The sequence below is a fragment of the Xyrauchen texanus genome, chromosome 4 (genome assembly GCF_025860055.1).
Source record: "Xyrauchen texanus isolate HMW12.3.18 chromosome 4, RBS_HiC_50CHRs, whole genome shotgun sequence".
NCBI classification, from domain to species: domain Eukaryota; kingdom Metazoa; phylum Chordata; class Actinopteri; order Cypriniformes; family Catostomidae; genus Xyrauchen; species Xyrauchen texanus.
In genome coordinates this window covers 17,569,243-17,587,870 of record NC_068279.1, presented here as the reverse complement: position 1 = coordinate 17,587,870, position 18,628 = coordinate 17,569,243, and the positions used below count along the sequence as shown (strand labels likewise).

Below are 18,628 nucleotides of genomic sequence, written 5' to 3'. Positions count from 1 at the left end.
CATCTCCAGGAGTCTCACAGAGGCATGAGGCGTGTGGTATGAAGCAGAAGTGGATTCAGATCCTCGGCGTGTACAGCACGGTGTAGAGAGGGCTCAGAGGCACTCCGTTCAATTTTTGGCAAAAAATCCTGGACCTGTTCGATGGCCACCAAGATCTGTGCAACATCAGGGGATATACAAGCAAGCATGAAACATGAGAGGCTGTTGCTTTAACAATTTTTCTGCTTGAAATGACTACAAAATGGAGAGATTACATTCTCACTGAGATACAGAGAAAATGTCATCTAATTTATTCTTACAAGAGAGATAATCGGTTTGACTGATATTTTTTAAACAATATTTACGCTTTCTACTTAAAGGGATATTTCACTCAAAATGGAAAGAAAGAGTTCACTCTCATCATTTACTCACCCTCATTCCATCCCAGATGTGAAATGTGGTCCTTAAAATGTGAATGGTGACCAGACCTTTGATGCTCCAAAAATCACAAAGGCCACATAAATGTACTCCATATGACACCAGTGGTTTAATCTTATGTCTTTAGAAGCAATATGTCAGGTGTGGGTGAGAAACAGATCAATATTTAAGTCATTTTTATACCATAATCAAAATGTGAATGATTGTGAAAGTAAAAGTGGAGATTGATAGTAAAAAAGGACTTAAATTCATCAGAGTCTGATATATTTATGTCCTTTGAAGAGTTACAATCCAAATTTAAGCTTGATAAAAAACACTATTTTAAATACATTCAGTTGAGAAGTTTTGTGAAAGTGAATCATAGTAATCTAAGTAAACCTCTCCTTACATCGCTGGAAAAGTTGATGGTTAAAAATAAATTGAGAAAAGGCATTATTTCTGAATTTTATAATCTATTGATCTCCACTGTAGCAGAGAATTCGAGGGATAAACTTATGTCATGGAATGAGGATCTGTCATTATCGCTTGGAGAGCAGGAGTGGGAAAGGGCTTGTGTTAAAACCCATACCATGTCTATAAATAGCCATCTTAGAATGCTACAATATAAATGGCTCATGCGCGTATATATTACACCTGTACAACTAAATAAATATAATAATAATGTACCGGATGTATGCATAAAGTGTGGCTCTAGAGGGACTCGAATACATTGCATGTGGGAATGCAGGCAAATAAAAATCTTCTGGGAGGAGGTAAAAAATTTCATTGAAAAAATTACCTCTAAACAGATAGTATTGGATCCAAAATTGTTTTTAATCGCTTTATACCCAGACAAACATGATTATAGCAAAACTGAATGTACTTTTATAAATATAAGTTTGTTGTCTGCAAAGAAATGTATAGCCTTGTCTTGGAAGAATGTGAACAGACCCAGCGCCACCCAGTGGTTAAAGCAGATGATGTCCAGCCTCCCTCTACAGAGAATAACATACATTAGGAAATCTAAACAATATTTATTCGATAGGATTTGTGGACCTTTCATAGACTTTAAGGACTTAGATTTGATGGATGATTCTTTGGACATTTGAAACAAGCCTGTAGTTCCACAATTTAAGCTTAAGTTTAAATCTCACTTTAAATAAAAGTGGAAGAATGTATACTTTGAGATAAGATTATATGTTATACTATGTTTTTATTTTTTATGCTTAATGACCTATGTTGAAGAGAGAAGCGGTGTTCACTGTATTAGTTTTTTTCCTGCTTAATTCTTGCCTTTTAATGGGTTTAAATTCATGTAATGCAGTCATTATGTTCGCATAGACAAATTTGTATTAACAAGATAGTGATTGTATTTACATGAAGGAAATCTTAATAAAAATATTTTGGCAAAAAAAAAAAAAAAAAAAAAGGACTTAAATACTGATCGGTTTCTCTCACACTTATCATAACGTTTCTGAAGACATGGATTAAACCACAGGAGTTGTGTAGATGACTTTTATGCTGCCTTTGTGATTTTTGGAGCATCAAAGTTCTGGTCACCATTTACTTGCATTTTAAGGACCAACAGACCTGAAATATCCTTCTAAAAATCTTCATTTGTGTTCAGAAGAACAAAGTCATACACATCTGGGATGACATGAGTGTGAGTAAATCAAGAGAGAATTTTGGGGTGAATTATCCCTTTATTTGTTTATATGTTCCTTAATATCATGTCTACTGATAAATGGCAAAATCTCATTCCAAATCACTGTTTAGAAACATTCCATTGTCATAACTGACTTTTCTTGTAAAAATAATATTTATTGTTTTTATTATTAAAACATAAATGTTTTTATTGTTATTTAGTCATCATGTCAAAGAGCAGAAATTAAAAATCATTTCTGCCTATCGATTAAATTTGACACTTAAATATTAAACAATCAATATTGGATTTGGTCATAAAAAACATCTTATCTAATTCTTTTAATCTCTCTCTAAATCTCACCTGTGGAAAGAGAGGCCGTTCATCTCGTTTGAATTTCAGACAGTCGATGATGAGCCTCTTCATTGATTTAGGGCAGTTACTATACAGCTTACTGAGGTCTGGGGACAAGTACCCACGACCCACCATGAAAATAATCTGCAGGAGGAGAATAACTTCAATAAAAAACAAAATTTATATCATATGTGGCTGAAAAATGGCAGAGATGTGTCTGACCTGATCCCGGTTGCTGATATTTGTATAAGGCAAAGTCCCAGACATCAGTTCATAAAGCACCACTCCATAGCCATATACATCTGACTGAAAGGTGTATGGGTTATGGTCCTGCATTCTGATCACCTCAGGGGCCTGACAAACAAAAGCAGAGCTTTGTGTGACCATGTTAAATCCAGCCTTGACACTGTCCCAGCAACGGAAGGGTAATTACTTAAACAAATACCCACCATAGAAACTGCCCAGTATAGGTTTCATAGTCAAAAATGGGGTGCTCAGGTAGCTTATCTGATTACTTACCATCCACAGGATGGAGCCACTGGGCTGTTCAACCTGCTGAGAGCCACTCCAGCGAGACTTCACTGTGGCTAGCCCAAAGTCACCGATCTTTACCGTCCACCCTTCATGCAGGAAGATATCTGACAAATGAGCTCAGAAGTAATATCCAGAACACAGCTTTCAAAAGTTTTAATATAAGACTAAGTATTTAGGGCATCATCGTAAGAGGAATGCCGTATAATCCAGGTAAGGAGATGTGGAGACTCTCAAGCTAGCTTGGCAGAATTAAGTACCATCAAGCAACTGCATATTATTTTGATCTAAAACGTATGCAAAAATATACATCGGTGGATCTAGAACAAATCAATTAGAAGTTGGGACTTGGGAGAATATATACCAATTCCAAATCCTTCCAAAGCATATTTTGGTCCAAAAAAAAAAAAAACATGAGCCAACTATTTTCCCCAAATAATCCCAATACAGACAGGAGTCAATCAATCAACAATGAAATTGAGGATTTAAACTCAGCAAAAAAAAAATTATAAAAATTCAGGGGAAAAAAATATATATTTTAAAGATAATTTAGAAAATATCCAAATAACTTTAAGGATCTTAATTGTAAAGAGTTTAAACAATGTTTTCCATGCTTGTTCAATGAACCATAAACAATTAATGAACATGCACCTCTGGAACAGTCATTAAGACACTAACATCTTACAGATGGTAGGAAATTAAGGTCACAGTTATAAAAACTTATGACACTACAGAGACCTTTCTACTGACTCTGAAAACACCAAAAGAAAGATGCCCAGGGTTCCTGACATGATCCTCCAGCATGACAATGCCACCAGCCATACTGCTCGTACTCATACTGCTATCAGCTGGCAGAGAATGAGCAGAACAGCTATTCTAGCCTGGTGTTCATGCAAAATATCGGTCTCATAGTACAGGCAAGAAAGGATACTATTAGATTTCAAGTCCCGATGAATTATATTTTTGGCGTGAAGATAACTGTTCAAGACAAAAAAAGCAGCATATTATTTATACAACATAGTTGCTGGAATTGGATGAAAACTCATGTTCTTTACATTCCGAGCATTATTAATAGAAAGTATAATCACATATCATTAGTGGAGTTGAGCTAAGGGAGCATGTTACTTTCCAGTGTATCTTGAGAGCTAAACAAAAAGGGAATTAAGTGTGTTATCTTTGTCTGTGAGCAACTCCCTTTGGCAAAGGTAAGTTATAATATTAGTTGGCCATTATATGTGGAGCATATCTGTACTTTATCTGGAATTTTCCCATGTAATGCATTTTAAAATAACTTTTCTTGGCTGCTTTGTGCAGCAAATTTGTTACAAGAATAATGGGCCATCATGAAGAAAAGAGATCCAGATAACCAATTTGTCAATAAAGAGAAAAAGTATTGAAATTCTTACTCCATGCCCTGTGCAGTCTGGCGAGCAACGTCGATACGCCGCATGGTGTCAAACTTGGTCTCGGTAACGTGTAGGTGGCGATACAGGCTGCTGCCTTCACACCACTGTGTGATAATGGCAAAATTAGGCTTCGTCATAAAGCCCATGAACAGCAGTATGTTGACGTGACGTGTTTTTCTGAGGAGTAAGTATAAAATTAGTTTTGCTGAACAGGAAGAATTATTTTATCATTTAAATTCAAACAGATTCATTAATGAACCATTTAGACCAAATTGTGAAAAGAATAAAATTTCACTGAAAAGAATCGACTCAAAAGAACAAATCCCTCACAAATCAGGCATCACCATAGCTTGCAACCAATATTTAGCTGATGAAATACTTAAAAACAGAGCATAACACACACTCACATACATAAACACACACGGATCAGCCACAACATTAAAACCACCTGCCTAATATTGTGTAGGTCCCCCTCGTGCCACCAAAAGAGTGCCAACCCGCATTTCAGAATAGCATTCTTAGATGCTATTCTTCTCAGCACAATTGTACAGAAAGGTTATCCTAGTTACCATACAATTTGTTAGTTCGAACCAGTCAGCCCATTCTCTGTTGACCTCTCTCATCAACAAGGCTTTTCCATCTGCAGAACTGCCCCTCACTGGAGGTTTTTTGTTTTTGGCACCATTCGTAGTAAATTCTAGAGACTGTTGTGTGTGAAAATCCCAGGAGATCAGCAGTTACAGAAATATTCAAACCAGCCAGTCTGGCACCAACAATCATCCATGTGATTATCTAATCAGCAGCAGTGAAATGCATAAAATCTATCAGCCAGGAACTTAAATATCAGTCAAAAATGGGTCTTCCAAATGGACAATGACCCCAAGCATACCTCCAAAGTCAAGATATTGGAGTGGCCATCACAAAACCCTGACCTCAATTTGATTTGTGGGGAGAACTGAAAAAGCTTGTGCGAGCAAAAAGGCCTACAAACTTGACTCCGTTACAGCAGTTCTGTCTGGAGGAATGGGCTGAAATTCCAGCACCCTATTGTGAGAAGCTTGTGAAAGACTACCCAAAATGTGTGACCCCAAGTAAAACAATTTAAAGGCAATGCTCCCAAATACTAACAAAGTGTATGTAAACTTCTGACCCACTGGGAATGTAATGAAATAAAAGCTGTAATAAATAATTCTCTCTGCCATTATTCTGCCAATTCACATCATTAAAATAAATTACTGATCCTAATTGACCTAAAACAGGGAATGTTTTCTACGATTAAATGTCGGGAATTGTGGAAAAACTGAGTTTAAACGTATTTGGCTAAGGTGTATGTAAACTTCTGACATCAACTGAACTTCACCCATCCGTAACCCTATTTGAGTTCCTGTGGGGTGCAATTCGACCATCACTTTCCATTAAACATCAAGAGTGCTGAAGAACGTCATCTTCCAGAAGTTGAATGGAATAGACATGACAAGAAGGGTCAGATAAGTATTTAAAAGTTATAAAGGACTTCCAAAATACTACAAAATTGCACACGATTTGAATTTATTTAAGGGTGTTCTCATTTTTGAAACACTTTATTTAAGCAAAGCTTCCCAATTTCTTATTTTAGAGATTTTTCTAAAAAGAAAAAGAAATCTATTTTTTTTATCAAGTATAAGTTTAATAAATTTCAATTTTGTCATCTTCACCTGAATTGTAATAGTAATCATATAGAAATTGAAATATATCTTTGTTCGGAGGGGTTACAGTACATACACACTTTTAAATGTTATTAATTTCCAGCACTGGAAAACACAAATAAAATATTGCCAGGTTTTCCATGAACATGGAATCCTTGACTAATGCTATGACTTACTATTTTACAATATACATATTTTATCATCAACAGGCTTTGGTGCCATTAACAAACATCTGGAGGTTCGGCTACTCACCGTAAAACCTGCATCTCATTTTTAAAGGCTTGTAGCTGCTCTGGTGTGGGCTCTGTCACTTTAAGAATCTTGATAGCCACATCCCCGTGCCACTTGCCTTTAAAGACAGTCCCAAATGAGCCTGCCCCAATCCTCTTTAACATATTCACCTCCCGTGAGTGCACCTCCCAGTAGTAACTGGAGTCTCTGTAACCTCCACGGTGCTGAAAACCAGCAACAAATTTCAATAAAACAGCCAATTCAAACACCAGTAACCTCTAATATTCCAAGCAGAATCATCTGAAATTTCCATCAAATAAAAGCACACACCACTTTCTTTTTATCATCAGATGATGATGGCTTTCGTTCCTTGGGCTCAGAAGGGGATTTGGGGGGTCTTCTTCCTGGAGATCCTAGGTGAGGTGGGCTAGTGGAAGGCTTGGCAGAGGACTCTGGTCCTGTGGACAACAGTAGGTATTTAAAGGCCACTTCATACACAAGGCTCTTGCACATGAAGATGTGTAAATCTAATAAGTGATGGGCAAGGGAACAATGTGCATAGTGCAATGTGGGCAAAAAATTAATATGTGCTCATATGAGTGATGGCCAACCATTGCTAAACAAAGAGGAAAAAAATAAACAAAAAGAAAAACACTCACCCATTGTGCTGATTTTTAATAGCTCCTGAATGAGAGTGAAACAAATAAATGAATAAATAAATGTGAAGATGAAGAGGTGATTAAGAGGCATTCAGAACCTCCAAAGTCATATTTTACAAATTAACGTTTCTTCTCTTTTGGTATTCATGACCAAGCTAATACCATCTCTTGTATGGAGGGCATTATACTTAAATATTTTGATATAGCCAGTAGGGTTCCTGTGTTCTTCGTGACTACTGGATAAGAAAACAAAAAAAAAAAAAGAGAGAGATTGCGCCAACAAGGAGCTATCTCTAGCTGATGAAGTATTTAAAACAGAGACACATTTCCTAGACACATTTCTATTCACAGAAATTACCATGATTTTTGAGATGTTATTAATTTCCAGGTCCAAATTCCAGGCCTCAAAAATCACCATTTTTAAATTCCCTAATATTTCCAGTTTTCCAAGACCGTGGGAACCCTGATCCTGCTAAATCAAAGACACCAAAACAAGAGTCATGTGTTTGGACATGATGCATCTCTAGCCACATCTCTAACCTCCATGAGGCCAGCAGCTCCAGGATCCAGAGTGCTGACCATGTGGACGTTTGGGGTTGAGGTGGAGCGATGTCTCTGGAGAGATTGACCATCCTCCCCCCGCACAAGGAAACAGAAGGAAGGAGAGCCAGGGGACAGCAGGCCTCCTCTAAGATGAAAAAACATTTGAATTATGATAATGAGAACAAGTGGCTCCGATTTATCCTTGGGGTTACAAAAAGAACATTTATTTCTCTGAAAGTGAATTTAAAATGTACCCAGGAGGATCTGATGTTAAGCCAAGGTCATTCTGTGATATGGAATTGGTATCCGACATTATCAAAATGGGTATTTGAGGGTAGTCTTCTGTGCAGGTACTAGGACCACACCTTAGAGACACAAACAACAATTCAGTCACATAATTGATGGCAAACACACACACACTTAAAGGTGCACTCAGTAACTTTTTGTTTGTGTAATCTTGCATTTACAGTGACATATAGTGGTGTGGATGCGGCATCATTGAAAATCAATAGTTTCCAGTTACAGATGTCATTGTAGAAATTCACTATTCATAATCAGCCATGATTAATTTAATCCAAGAGTGAATGTATCCAATAACAAGATGGCTCCCTGAGTAGGGATGGCTCCCTGATGACTAGAGTAGTATTCAGCTCTTCATGTGATTCTAAAATGGCTGCCCCAATGATGGCACCCCTCCCCCATGAAGAATAATACAGATTTTATAAGGTTACTTATAAAACTCTACGGTCTTAGGTCTTACTAAGGTATTCAACTCATGTAAGTGGCCATGATTTTATACAGGGTTTCTGCATGTTCGAAGGAATAAAATTTAAGTCTTTTTAAGACCAAATAAAATAAAAATTTAAGACTACTTTCACAATAAAAAAAATCATTAGCAGGTAAATACAAAACCACTGAGGCTAATTGGAGGTCTCTGGACATGTTTTTTATATTTTAAGGTGCATATTTTTTTTTAAATAAGTTAATACAACATTAAAACTAAATTAATTCATTAAGAATGCATGTAACCTAATGTAGCCAATATTGTGACCCTTCTCTTTAGTCACTTTCTTTCCAGCAAGGCAATAGACCAATGCTTTGGCAACATCACCACTTATGTCAAAAAAGGAAGGTGGCAAAAACCATCCGTAAAAAGTACTTTTAACGGATTATGCTGTTGAAAAATGATTCCAAGGGCTCTCGTTGACCACTTAGTTCGGAGCACTCTCTCACCAAATCATTTGGAGCAGTTTCTCACACAGTAAAAAGTATCGGGATATTTACAAACACAGAACAAGCAGCGCTCAATACAGTGGAAATTTACCAAAAAATGCTGTCTTCTTGAGAGGTAACTTTGAGGTAACTTCTAGTGCTGTGCCATGTGAACAAGGGGCTGTTCAAACTGAACGTATTATGTCCGCTCGCGTAGTTTTTCAATAATTTTCTATGTAAACATTCTTGAGACACCTGCGTTCTGCTCTAATCATTGTGGTGCGTTTTGCTTTTTTAGCACGAGAGCACGTCTGTTCTGAACGGTTACTGGAAGAAATGCTTTAGCCAATAGTTACTAAAAAAAATAAATAAATCCTCTCAAATTCACCAGAATTGAATGCTTTGGTGTTGTTTTGCATAAAAACATTATCATGGGGGAGCATGCCACTGGACTCCACTAGATAGAAGATTGTACAAGGCATATTTCTGTGTGTACATGCAGATGAAATCCTGCAGGCGGCCATTGGTTCAACAGAGCTGACTGGACTAGGGAGATTATTTTAACTCACAACTTTGCAGCAAACAATTATAGCAAACATGATTACATGTTTGTTATTAACTTGTTTGATTATAAGAATATGTTTATTTATGATGGTTTTGTGACATACTTTCATTTAATCATCTAATCGGTCAAATTTAACACAACAGTCAGCGGGCTTTCTGCCACCACTTACTGTGCATGTGCTGACATATTGGTAAACAAGAGGATTGGTCAATAGACCTTATTCACAGTAGTGCCATGTTTGATTTTTAATGGGAATGGAAATGAGGCTTTGAGGGATAGACTTACCATCTCTTCAATGACATGCAGTAGATAAATAAAGCAGTAGAGATTGTTTACGGAGTGTCCTAAAAAATATATTTTTCCAATGTTTTGTCTGCAGAATTATCCATAAACATTTAAACTGCAGTACAGCCTATTGAAGAGAATGTACATCTATAGCTCACAGCCTCTTTGTCATTCTCGTCAAAATGTTAAATGTAGCACTGAGGTGAATAATGTCTAGTATGTGCTGAAAAACATTTATATATTTTTCAAAATGGCAGTTCATTTAAAAATGAAATTTCCATCATCACTGGAATTTTTCTCTGCCGTGGAACGAAAAAGGAGAGGTTAAGCAAAATTATTAGTCTCAGTCACCATTCACTGTTATGCATCTTGCTTTTCATTCAAAGAAAGTAATTGGTGACTGAAACTCCCTCATATCTCCTTTTGATATCCACTGAAATAATAAAGTCATACAGGTTTGTAACAGCATGAATGTAAGTGATGACAATTATAATTTTTGTGTGAAATATCTCAAGTAAAAGTATATAACTCATCAATAACCTTAAAAATGGCAGTATAAAGTTGACAATATATATTGAAAATGTTAACAGATTAAATTATGAAAGAGAACTGTGCTGCATAATTAGTTATGATGTATATTGAAAACAGATTATATACTAAATATTAAATATGTGATATATTTTTATATTATGTATATTATTAATGTTATGTATATTATAATTGCTTTTTTAAATTGATTATTCAGATGGAAGAGAAAATACCTGTATATGTCAGATCTAGAGAGATGGGGAAGAGGGATACAACAGGTGTAACTCTGCAGCTGAGTAGTTCTGCTAGCTTTAAAATTATTATCAAATGTAATGTAAAATAAGGCAGCACCACGATTTGAAAGGTGCCAAAGGACCGCTCCAACCTTGTGCTCTTGCAAATTGCAACTTTGACGCATTGTTGATGTTGCAACACATAGCTCGCTTACAGAGACGCAGAATAATGCCATTCGCATTTCTGATTAACAGATTTATGAAGGTTTATACAGTGCATCTGGAAAGTATTCACGGCACCTCACTTTTCCCCAAATATTTTATGTTACAGCCTTATTTCAAAATGGATTAAATTCATTATTTTCCTCAATTCTACAAACAATACCCCATAATGACAATGTGAAAGAAGTTTGTTTGAAATCTTTGCAAACGTATAAAAATCACATGTACATAAGTATTCACAGCCTTTGCCATGGCACTCAAAATTGAGCTCAGGTACATCCTGTTTTCACTGATCATCCTTGAGATGTTTCTACAACTTGATTGGAGTCCACCTGTGGTAAATTCAGTTGATTGGACATGATTTGAAAAAGGCACACACCTGTCTATATAAGGTCCCACAGTTAACAGTGCATGTCAGAGCATAAACCAAGCCATGAAGTCCTAGGAATTGTCTGTAGATCTCTGAGACAGGATTGTATTGAGGCACAGATCTGGGGAAGGGTACAGAAAAATTTCTGCAGCATTGAAGGTCCCAATGAGCACAGTAGCCTCCATCCGTAAATGGAAGAAGTTTAAAACCACCAGGACTCTTTGGCCACCTGGCCAAACTGAGTGATCGGGGGAGAAGGGCCTTAGTCAAGGAGGTGACCAAGAACCCGATGGTCATTCTGACAGAGCTCCAGCATTTCTCTGTGGAGAGAGGAGTACCTTCTAGAAGAAAAACCATCTCTGCAGCATTCCACCAATCAGGCCAGACGGAAGCCACTCAGTAAAAGGCACATGACAGCCCGCCTGGAGTTTGCCAAAAGGTACCTGAAGGACTCTCAGACCATGAGAAACAAAATTCTCTGGTCTGATGAAACATAGATTGAACTCTTTGGCCTGAATGGCATGCATCATGTCTGGAGGAAACCAGGCACAGCTCATCACCTTGAGTGGCCCAGCCAGAGCCCAGATTTGAATCCGATTGAACTTCTCTGGAGAGATCTGAAAATGGCTGTGCACCAACACTCCCCATCCAACCTGATGGAGCTTGAGAGGTCCTGCAAAGAAGAATGGGAGAAACTGCCCAAAACTAGGTGTGCCAAGCTTGTAGCATCTTACTGTAATTGCCAAAAGTGCTTCAACAATGTAAGGCTGTGAATACTTATGTACATGTGATTTATTTTTATTTTTTTTAATAATCAAAGATTTCAAACAAACTTCTTTAAAATAATGAATTTAATAAATTTTGGAATAAGGCTGTAACATAAAATTTTTGGGAAAAAGTGAAGTGCTGTGAATACTTTCCGGATGCACTGTACATGTGTAACATTGTAAATTCAGTAAAAAATGCTCTTCCCTGCCCATGGTCACTTGAGTTTAGTGTCAGCTGCTAAATACTGGATGCACAAGAGAGAGAGAGATGATTATGTCTCAGATTCTGCAGGGTTATTTCCTCCCCAATTTGGCATGCCCAATTCAAAATGCACTCTATGTCCTCGTGGTGGCATAGTGACTCACCTCAATCAGGGTGGCAAAGGACGAATCTCAGTTGCCTCCGCGTCTGAGACAGTCAATCCGTGCATCTAATCACGTGGCTTGTTGAGCGCATTACCGTGTGGACATAGCGCGTGGAGGCTTTACACTGTTCTCCACGGCATCCACGCACAACTCACCACGTGCACCTCCGAGAGCGAGAACCGCATTATAATGACCATGAGGAGGTTAACCGAACTTGATTCTACCCACCCTAGTAATCGGGCCAATTGGTTGCTTAGGAAGCCTGACTGGGGTCACTCAGCATGCCCTATATTCGATCTTGCGACACTAGGTGTGGTAGTCAGCATCTTTACTTACTGAGCTACCCAGGCCCCCCAGAGTCTGCTGTTTTAAGCGTCTCCATTCACGCCCCAAAATATAAGACCTCAGCAAACAAAATTTAAGACTTCTTGTAATTTATTTAAGACTTTTTATGGCCTTACATTTTAAAAAGTAAATGTAAGACTATGGACCCATGGGTACCCTGTTATACTAATGTTTCTAATTTACAATTAATTTAAGAGTAAAACTTTTTTAATATTACTGAGTGCACCTTTAATGCAAGATCTCACATGCATATTTTTGAAACACACACCGTTTTGTTATGGTATCCATGTCCACACATACAGTAGGTACTTTACTGCTGCAGTGCTGGTGGAATTTATACCCACATGTCTGACACCTGAAACCGTTGAACAAGAACTTGTGGCAAAAGTCACAGTATGCTAACTTGAAGAATGTTTTGCGAACCTGTCAAAACAAGAACATATCATTTAAGGGTGATGCTGATTGGCACATTGTATATTATTGTTAAATGGAGAACTACTGAAAGTAGTTCATCCTTATTTAGTTTCAGACCTGTTTGGCTGATTTTCTTCCGTGGAACACAAAAGGATGTAAGACAGTATGTTAGTTTCTGTCATTATTCACAGCATCTTTTTTCACAAAAAGAAAGTGAATGGTGGCTGAGGGTCTCATTGAGATTCTCCTTTTGTGATACACCAAACAGTCACACAGGTTTGGAACAACATAAGAGTCAGTAAATGACAGAACTGATATTATTTTGGGTGAATTATCCCTTTAACTCAAAGCTCCAAAAGATATAATTTTAACAATTAAATGTCAATTGTACATGAAAGTATTCCCACACCCACCTACCACAGATATCATATACACGGATTACCTGCTGCATTAACTTTACATATTTTCCAGTATATGCACAGTTCCAAAGAAAATCTAAAGAGGCCCTCAAATGAGAACTGAGTTTCCCACATGCAGACTGTGATTTTGTTGCGCAAGTACACTTACGAAGTTGTGCATGGTAAGGGGAACATCATCCAGCACTTCTACCAGAAGCTCCTCCCCTACAAGGGGTGTGATGTCAGTGTTCCATTCCGTAAGCCTTTTACGGCTGGACAAAAAAACAAAAACTACTGTAAGCATCAAACTGTCCTTACGTTTTGTGACCTTGGTTGATGGTCTCATTTGGGAGTCACTTACCCTTCAAGAAGGCGAAAGACAGCACAGCAATCCTGGCTCAAGCCTCTGACTTTCAGAGCTTTGTCTAGACTGTCGTAGACAGTCTGCCCAGGCCGAACGTTTACCTGAACACATGATAGTGGTATCAACAGTCACTCATAAAAAGACAAGTACACAAAGACAAATCATTACATACAGGTCATGACAAATCGTTTGAAAGGTGCAATTAGAAGTTTTTTTGTTTGGACAATACGATGGCATTCTTTGACTTGATACTGACTGTCATTGTGGAAACATTATCATGCAAAAGCCAGTGTTTTTGATTATCGATGCCATTAAAAAAATAAAAATAATAAAACAATAATGTTTTTATTCAATGTTTTGTGCAAGTATAGCATCTTAAATTCAGTAAATTAAGCAAAATACTTATCCCCTTTATAATTCTTATATATATATATATATAACATTTTAATAAAAATACAGGAAAAAACATTGTATAATTTATTCGATCAAATAAATAATCGAAGATAAAATATATATTAAATGGGTAACTGCTTGGGAGCAGGCATTGTTGCACTCTTTAACAGGATTACCTAAATAAAGTGCTGCCAAGTCATGTGATCTAAACATGGCAGTGCCCATGGCCATGAGGGTACACCCATTTCCATGTAGAATAAAAAAAAAGCTTTTTGTTAGAAGACAATTATGACTAAAGTCTTCATCTGATTTTAAGACAGAATTTTCAAAAATACTATTTATTTCTTAGAGTAAAACTTTGATAAGCAAAAAAAATGACAGAGTGCACATTTAAATAGGAGCTGTTCAAAACTTTTAGAAGAATAAAATGAAAAGCAGCCTAAGGAGTTTGTAGACATTTCAAACATTGCATAACAGGCTCCAATGAATGAGACACTGAATGAGTGTTTGTTAATGGAACCCTCACCACCGTTCTCTGCTTGTTGGGGAGGTAGACACGGATGGTGCCCCCACCTCGGGGCATATCATCCGGGCTGGTTTCCCCCGAGGAGGAACAGGAGGAGGTAGAGGACATGATGTCTCTGTAGGGACAGTAAAGGACTGGCAGCACTGAGACCCAGTCAGCTGCAAGAAAGTTTCACACACCAGGGCAAAACAGGAAGAAGCCCTCACCTGGAGCCTGGTATGACAAATAGTACATTAGGGACAAAGAGAGCTTCAAACCCTAATTTGTAACCTCAATAAAAATATGCGATTTTTTTTTTTCCATTTAAACCTGGAAATAGACTGAAAGTTTTTTTTTTTCTAAATAAATGACAAGAGAGAAATGTCATAAATTAATCATAATGCCATGGAATAAACTAAAATCATGCTTTCAACTAATTACAATGCTGATAACATCATATGTGATGAGAAGGTTTGCAAAACAGAAGCATTTTCACTAGCAGTCTCAAGCTTTTGGACCCCACTGTATGTCAGACAGATCTAATCTCTTAGAGCACAAGAAATAAAGCTGGCTGATGATGAATCTATTTGAATTTTTATTTATTTATATTTTATCCCTTTTCTCCCAATTTGGAATGCCCAATTCCCTCTACTTTAGTAGGTCCTCATGGTGGCATGGTTACTCACCTCAATCTGGGTGGCGACGACAAGTCTCAGTTAATCTGCGCATTTTATCTCGTGGCTTGTTGAGCGAGACTCCGCATGTGGAGCCTCGTGTTACTCTACGCAATCCACGCACAAATTACCACATGCCCCATTGAAAGCGAGAACCACTTATCGTGACCATGAGGAGTTTACACCATGTGACTCTACCCTCCCTAGCAACTGGATCAATTTTATTGCTTAGGAGGCCTGGCTGGTGTCACTCACGAATCCAGGGGTGGTAGTCAGCGTCAATACTCGCTGAGCTACCCAGGCCCCCCTATTTTAATTAAACATTGCATATTTTATCTTCAATTTGTTGTTGCTTGCTGAGATGAAAGATTATCTAGGATATGAATTGTTATATGCTGGTTCAGAATTTTTTTTGAAGGTCTTAGCACATGTGTTCACTTGTTTTGCATAATTACTCCCTTAATAAAGTAACTGTTTCTCAAGGTTCCAAAGCACAGAAGCAATTCTTGTACAAGAGAAGCACACAAACACACACAGAGACAGGGCGGATACGAAGGAGGCTATAGGTGCGAGTAGTGTACCTGACAAATTCAGACATTTTGCAAACTTTATAGATATATTTAGAAAATGGCTATGGCAAAACATAACAGCCACAATCCACCACCAAGCTGAGTACATAACTTAGATACTTTGCTAGAACTCCCAATAAGCAAGGTGATAACTAGAAACCATACATCAGTGGAACGAAAAGCGGCTAAATAAACACATGGACCAGCTTCTGTACTGGTAAACTAGCACAACCAATATGAAACACATGTTGAAGGAACTGCACCTGTTATGAATCAACTGCGGATTATGTTAACTGGGGATGTGTGCGTGCATGTAAATAATTTTACTTGCCTTTTCAGCAGATTTGTTTAATGTGAATTTTCAAGGAGTAAAGAAAAGATGTTTTGCACATTCAAAAAAATGTTGGTATCATTATTAAACAGTTTTTTCATCTATGTCTGTTCTAATAAATTTGACAGTTTAAGAGTGAGTTTAACCTTTTCACAGGGTAACATGGCTGCCCATAACATGGGACATTGGTTTGAATGGAAATTGGCGATTTAATAATCTTAGTTCATTTCAACATGTACTAATTAATTTTTTTAATCAAAAGTTGTATTAGTTAACCTTAGTTAGTTCATGTTAACTGGTGTTGTTAACTAATGTTAACAAATGTAACCTTATTGTAAAGCGTTACCTATATTGCACTGTTCTGAAAGATCATCTTTTGGTCATGGGTAGTCAAACAAATGACATTCAACTTTCAAGCTTTTGTTTTTTTATATAATAAAAGTAATATAAAAGTATAGGCCTATTGTTGAGGCATAAGCCTATGATGCTTTAATGTTGCAAATAAAAGACTTTCACATGCGATTAACTACTCTGACAAAGGTAATCGTCAGTTCCCATTCAAACCAATGTCCCAGGTTAACATGGGCAACCATGTTACCCTGTGAAACTGTTAAAATTGCTCCTAAACGGTGTCAAATTCACTTGAACAGACATCGATCATACAAAGTAGGTTAATAATGATACCACCATATTTTACGATGTGTAAAATGTCTTTTCTTGGCTCCTTGGCAATTCACATTGAACGAAACTGCTGACATTGCAAGTCAAATTATTCGTGTGCACGCCGCGACTCCTGAGAAACACTGTTGTTATTCGAACTCAAAACATCGAATTCAACTGCCAAAACAAACACCCCCCCCAAAGCAATTTGGTTGCTTTGGAGACCTGGCTGGAGTCACTCAGCACACCATGTATTAGTTACATGTTTAGTTACAGTTACCATGTTATTAGTTACAGTTACCATGTATTAGTTCCATGTATTAGAACTTGCGACTCCAAGGGAGGTAGTCACCGTCAATACTCGCTAAGCTACCCAGGCCCCCTGCCATCACTTTTCGAATTAATTTCCCTCTCGCTCTGCCCCCAACCCCCATCCTGCTCATGCGCAAGAACCACTCCCTGTTGCTGATTGGCTGGAGTAGTGTTGTGTGAATAGGTCTGAGCCACTTAGTTTTTGTCCAATTTACAGAGCAAGGGCTGTGTACAAATACTAGGAAATATTTGCAGAATTTGACAAAAAGTGTATCGGATTTCTTTTTTAATGAGTGCACCTTTAACATGATCCCCAGTTGATCCATAAAATCCCAAATAAAGGAATATACTGATGTCATTCAATCCCATTTTTACATTACAGTCCCTAATTAAAGACCAGTAATTTAAGCCTTAAGGTCATCAAACTTTTAATTAAAAGTCTTTTAGCTTCCACATTTTATGGCATTTAATGAAGTATACAGACTTTTTTTTCCTTGTGGTTTAAGGTTACAAGATAAAGGAAGCAAATTTAAAATAATACAAACTTAAAATACAGTCTTGTGCTGTACAACTAAAGTAAAGCAGAATGTAATAAATAATCAAATATACATTTCACGCCCACTTAGATATGATGGTCAATCATTGTTTAAATGCAAGTGGAAAGGCAATTTTAACACCCCTGTAATTCACGTTAGTAACGCGGCACAAGCGCAGGAGGCGAGAGAAAATGATACCGATGTTTTAAACAAACACCTCCCATCTAGATAGAGTAACCAAAGAAATGTGCAACAGCCTCCAGGCTAGGGTTCAGCTAAGAGTGATCTTCTCTTTTAAAGCAACACAGGCCATTAACTTTTAGTTCACTCAATATATCATGATATTAGTCAACATTTTCATGAATGTACATTTTCGAGTAATAAGATACTGTCTACATAAAGATCCATAAGTCCTGTCAGGTAACATTTTTCGTGCTGAAGAAGGGAATGCTGTTTTCTTTAGACGGAAAGAGATTAGACGACTAGCTGCTAACTAGCCCCTGTTGCTAATGCTGGCCAACCACTGTTTAGAAAAGTAGAAAGCCCCGCCTTATCCTATTTCTCAGCGTTATAACTTACTGTTACTTACACCTGCGGTTAATATCAGTGCAAACTACTCTACGCGTTAGCGAGACTCGCTTTACATATTTGCTCCAAAATAATGTACTCACCTGAGACAACCATCTTGAATTATCTCAGTCTCAAGTCGGATCAGCAAAGAATTTCAGGGAAAGCGGAACAGCGAAATCTCACACTCTGATTGGTCAGATTCTGTGAATCACGGTGCTGATTTGTTACCTTATGTGACGTTTTGTAGCAAGGGGACGAGAAAATGGGCGTGTGATGCGAGTAACGACTTAATTTTTTTTCAAAGGATTAAACATGACTGTCAGAGAAGACATCTTTTTTTAATTGATTGTTACATTTTATTTATACGTATTTCAAAGTAGGTTCCTGCCCGATAGGTGTAAAAAAATAAAAATGTTTATTGGAATCTCAATTCTCGGTAGAAACTCAAAATGTGTGAGCAGTGTGTTTTATATATTTATCTGTCTTGGATAGTTCACACAAAAAATGTGTTCATCATTTACTTAACCCCCTTATACTGTTCCAAACTCACACAAACAATGTG

At 37.4% G+C, this 18,628-nt stretch overlaps 1 protein-coding gene across 1 annotated transcript; it reads right to left on the bottom strand.

Moving 5' to 3' along the window:
* Positions 1–11: 11 nt before the first annotated feature.
* LOC127637363 (serine/threonine-protein kinase A-Raf-like) lies at positions 12–18,222 on the bottom strand. Its single transcript, XM_052118386.1, has 16 exons — positions 18,168–18,222; positions 14,436–14,648; positions 13,514–13,617; positions 13,322–13,424; positions 12,609–12,763; positions 7,702–7,812; positions 7,445–7,592; positions 6,905–6,929; positions 6,576–6,703; positions 6,267–6,469; positions 4,330–4,506; positions 3,855–3,901; positions 2,912–3,030; positions 2,615–2,746; positions 2,402–2,536; positions 12–155 (listed from the first exon to the last, which is right to left on the bottom strand). The coding sequence occupies exons 2-16, from the start codon at positions 14,541–14,543 to the stop codon at positions 15–17; spliced, it is 1,836 nt and encodes a 611-aa protein (XP_051974346.1). The 5' UTR covers positions 14,544–14,648; positions 18,168–18,222; the 3' UTR covers positions 12–14.
* Positions 18,223–18,628: the final 406 nt, after the last annotated feature.

What these genes read in the sequence shown, in the direction of transcription:
- LOC127637363 (XM_052118386.1), bottom strand. Translation starts at nt 14,543, where the DNA reads ATGTCCTCTACCTCCTCCTGTTCCTCCTCGGGGGAAACCAGCCCGGAT. An exon ending in ATTAAAAATCAGCACAATGG is followed by an intron (nt 6,704 to 6,904) that starts GTGAGTGTTTTT and finishes TGTTGTCCACAG; the next exon opens with GACCAGAGTCCTCTGCCAAG. An exon ending in CAGACTGCACAGGGCATGGA is followed by an intron (nt 3,902 to 4,329) that starts GTAAGAATTTCA and finishes TGTCTTGAACAG; the next exon opens with TTATCTTCACGCCAAAAATA.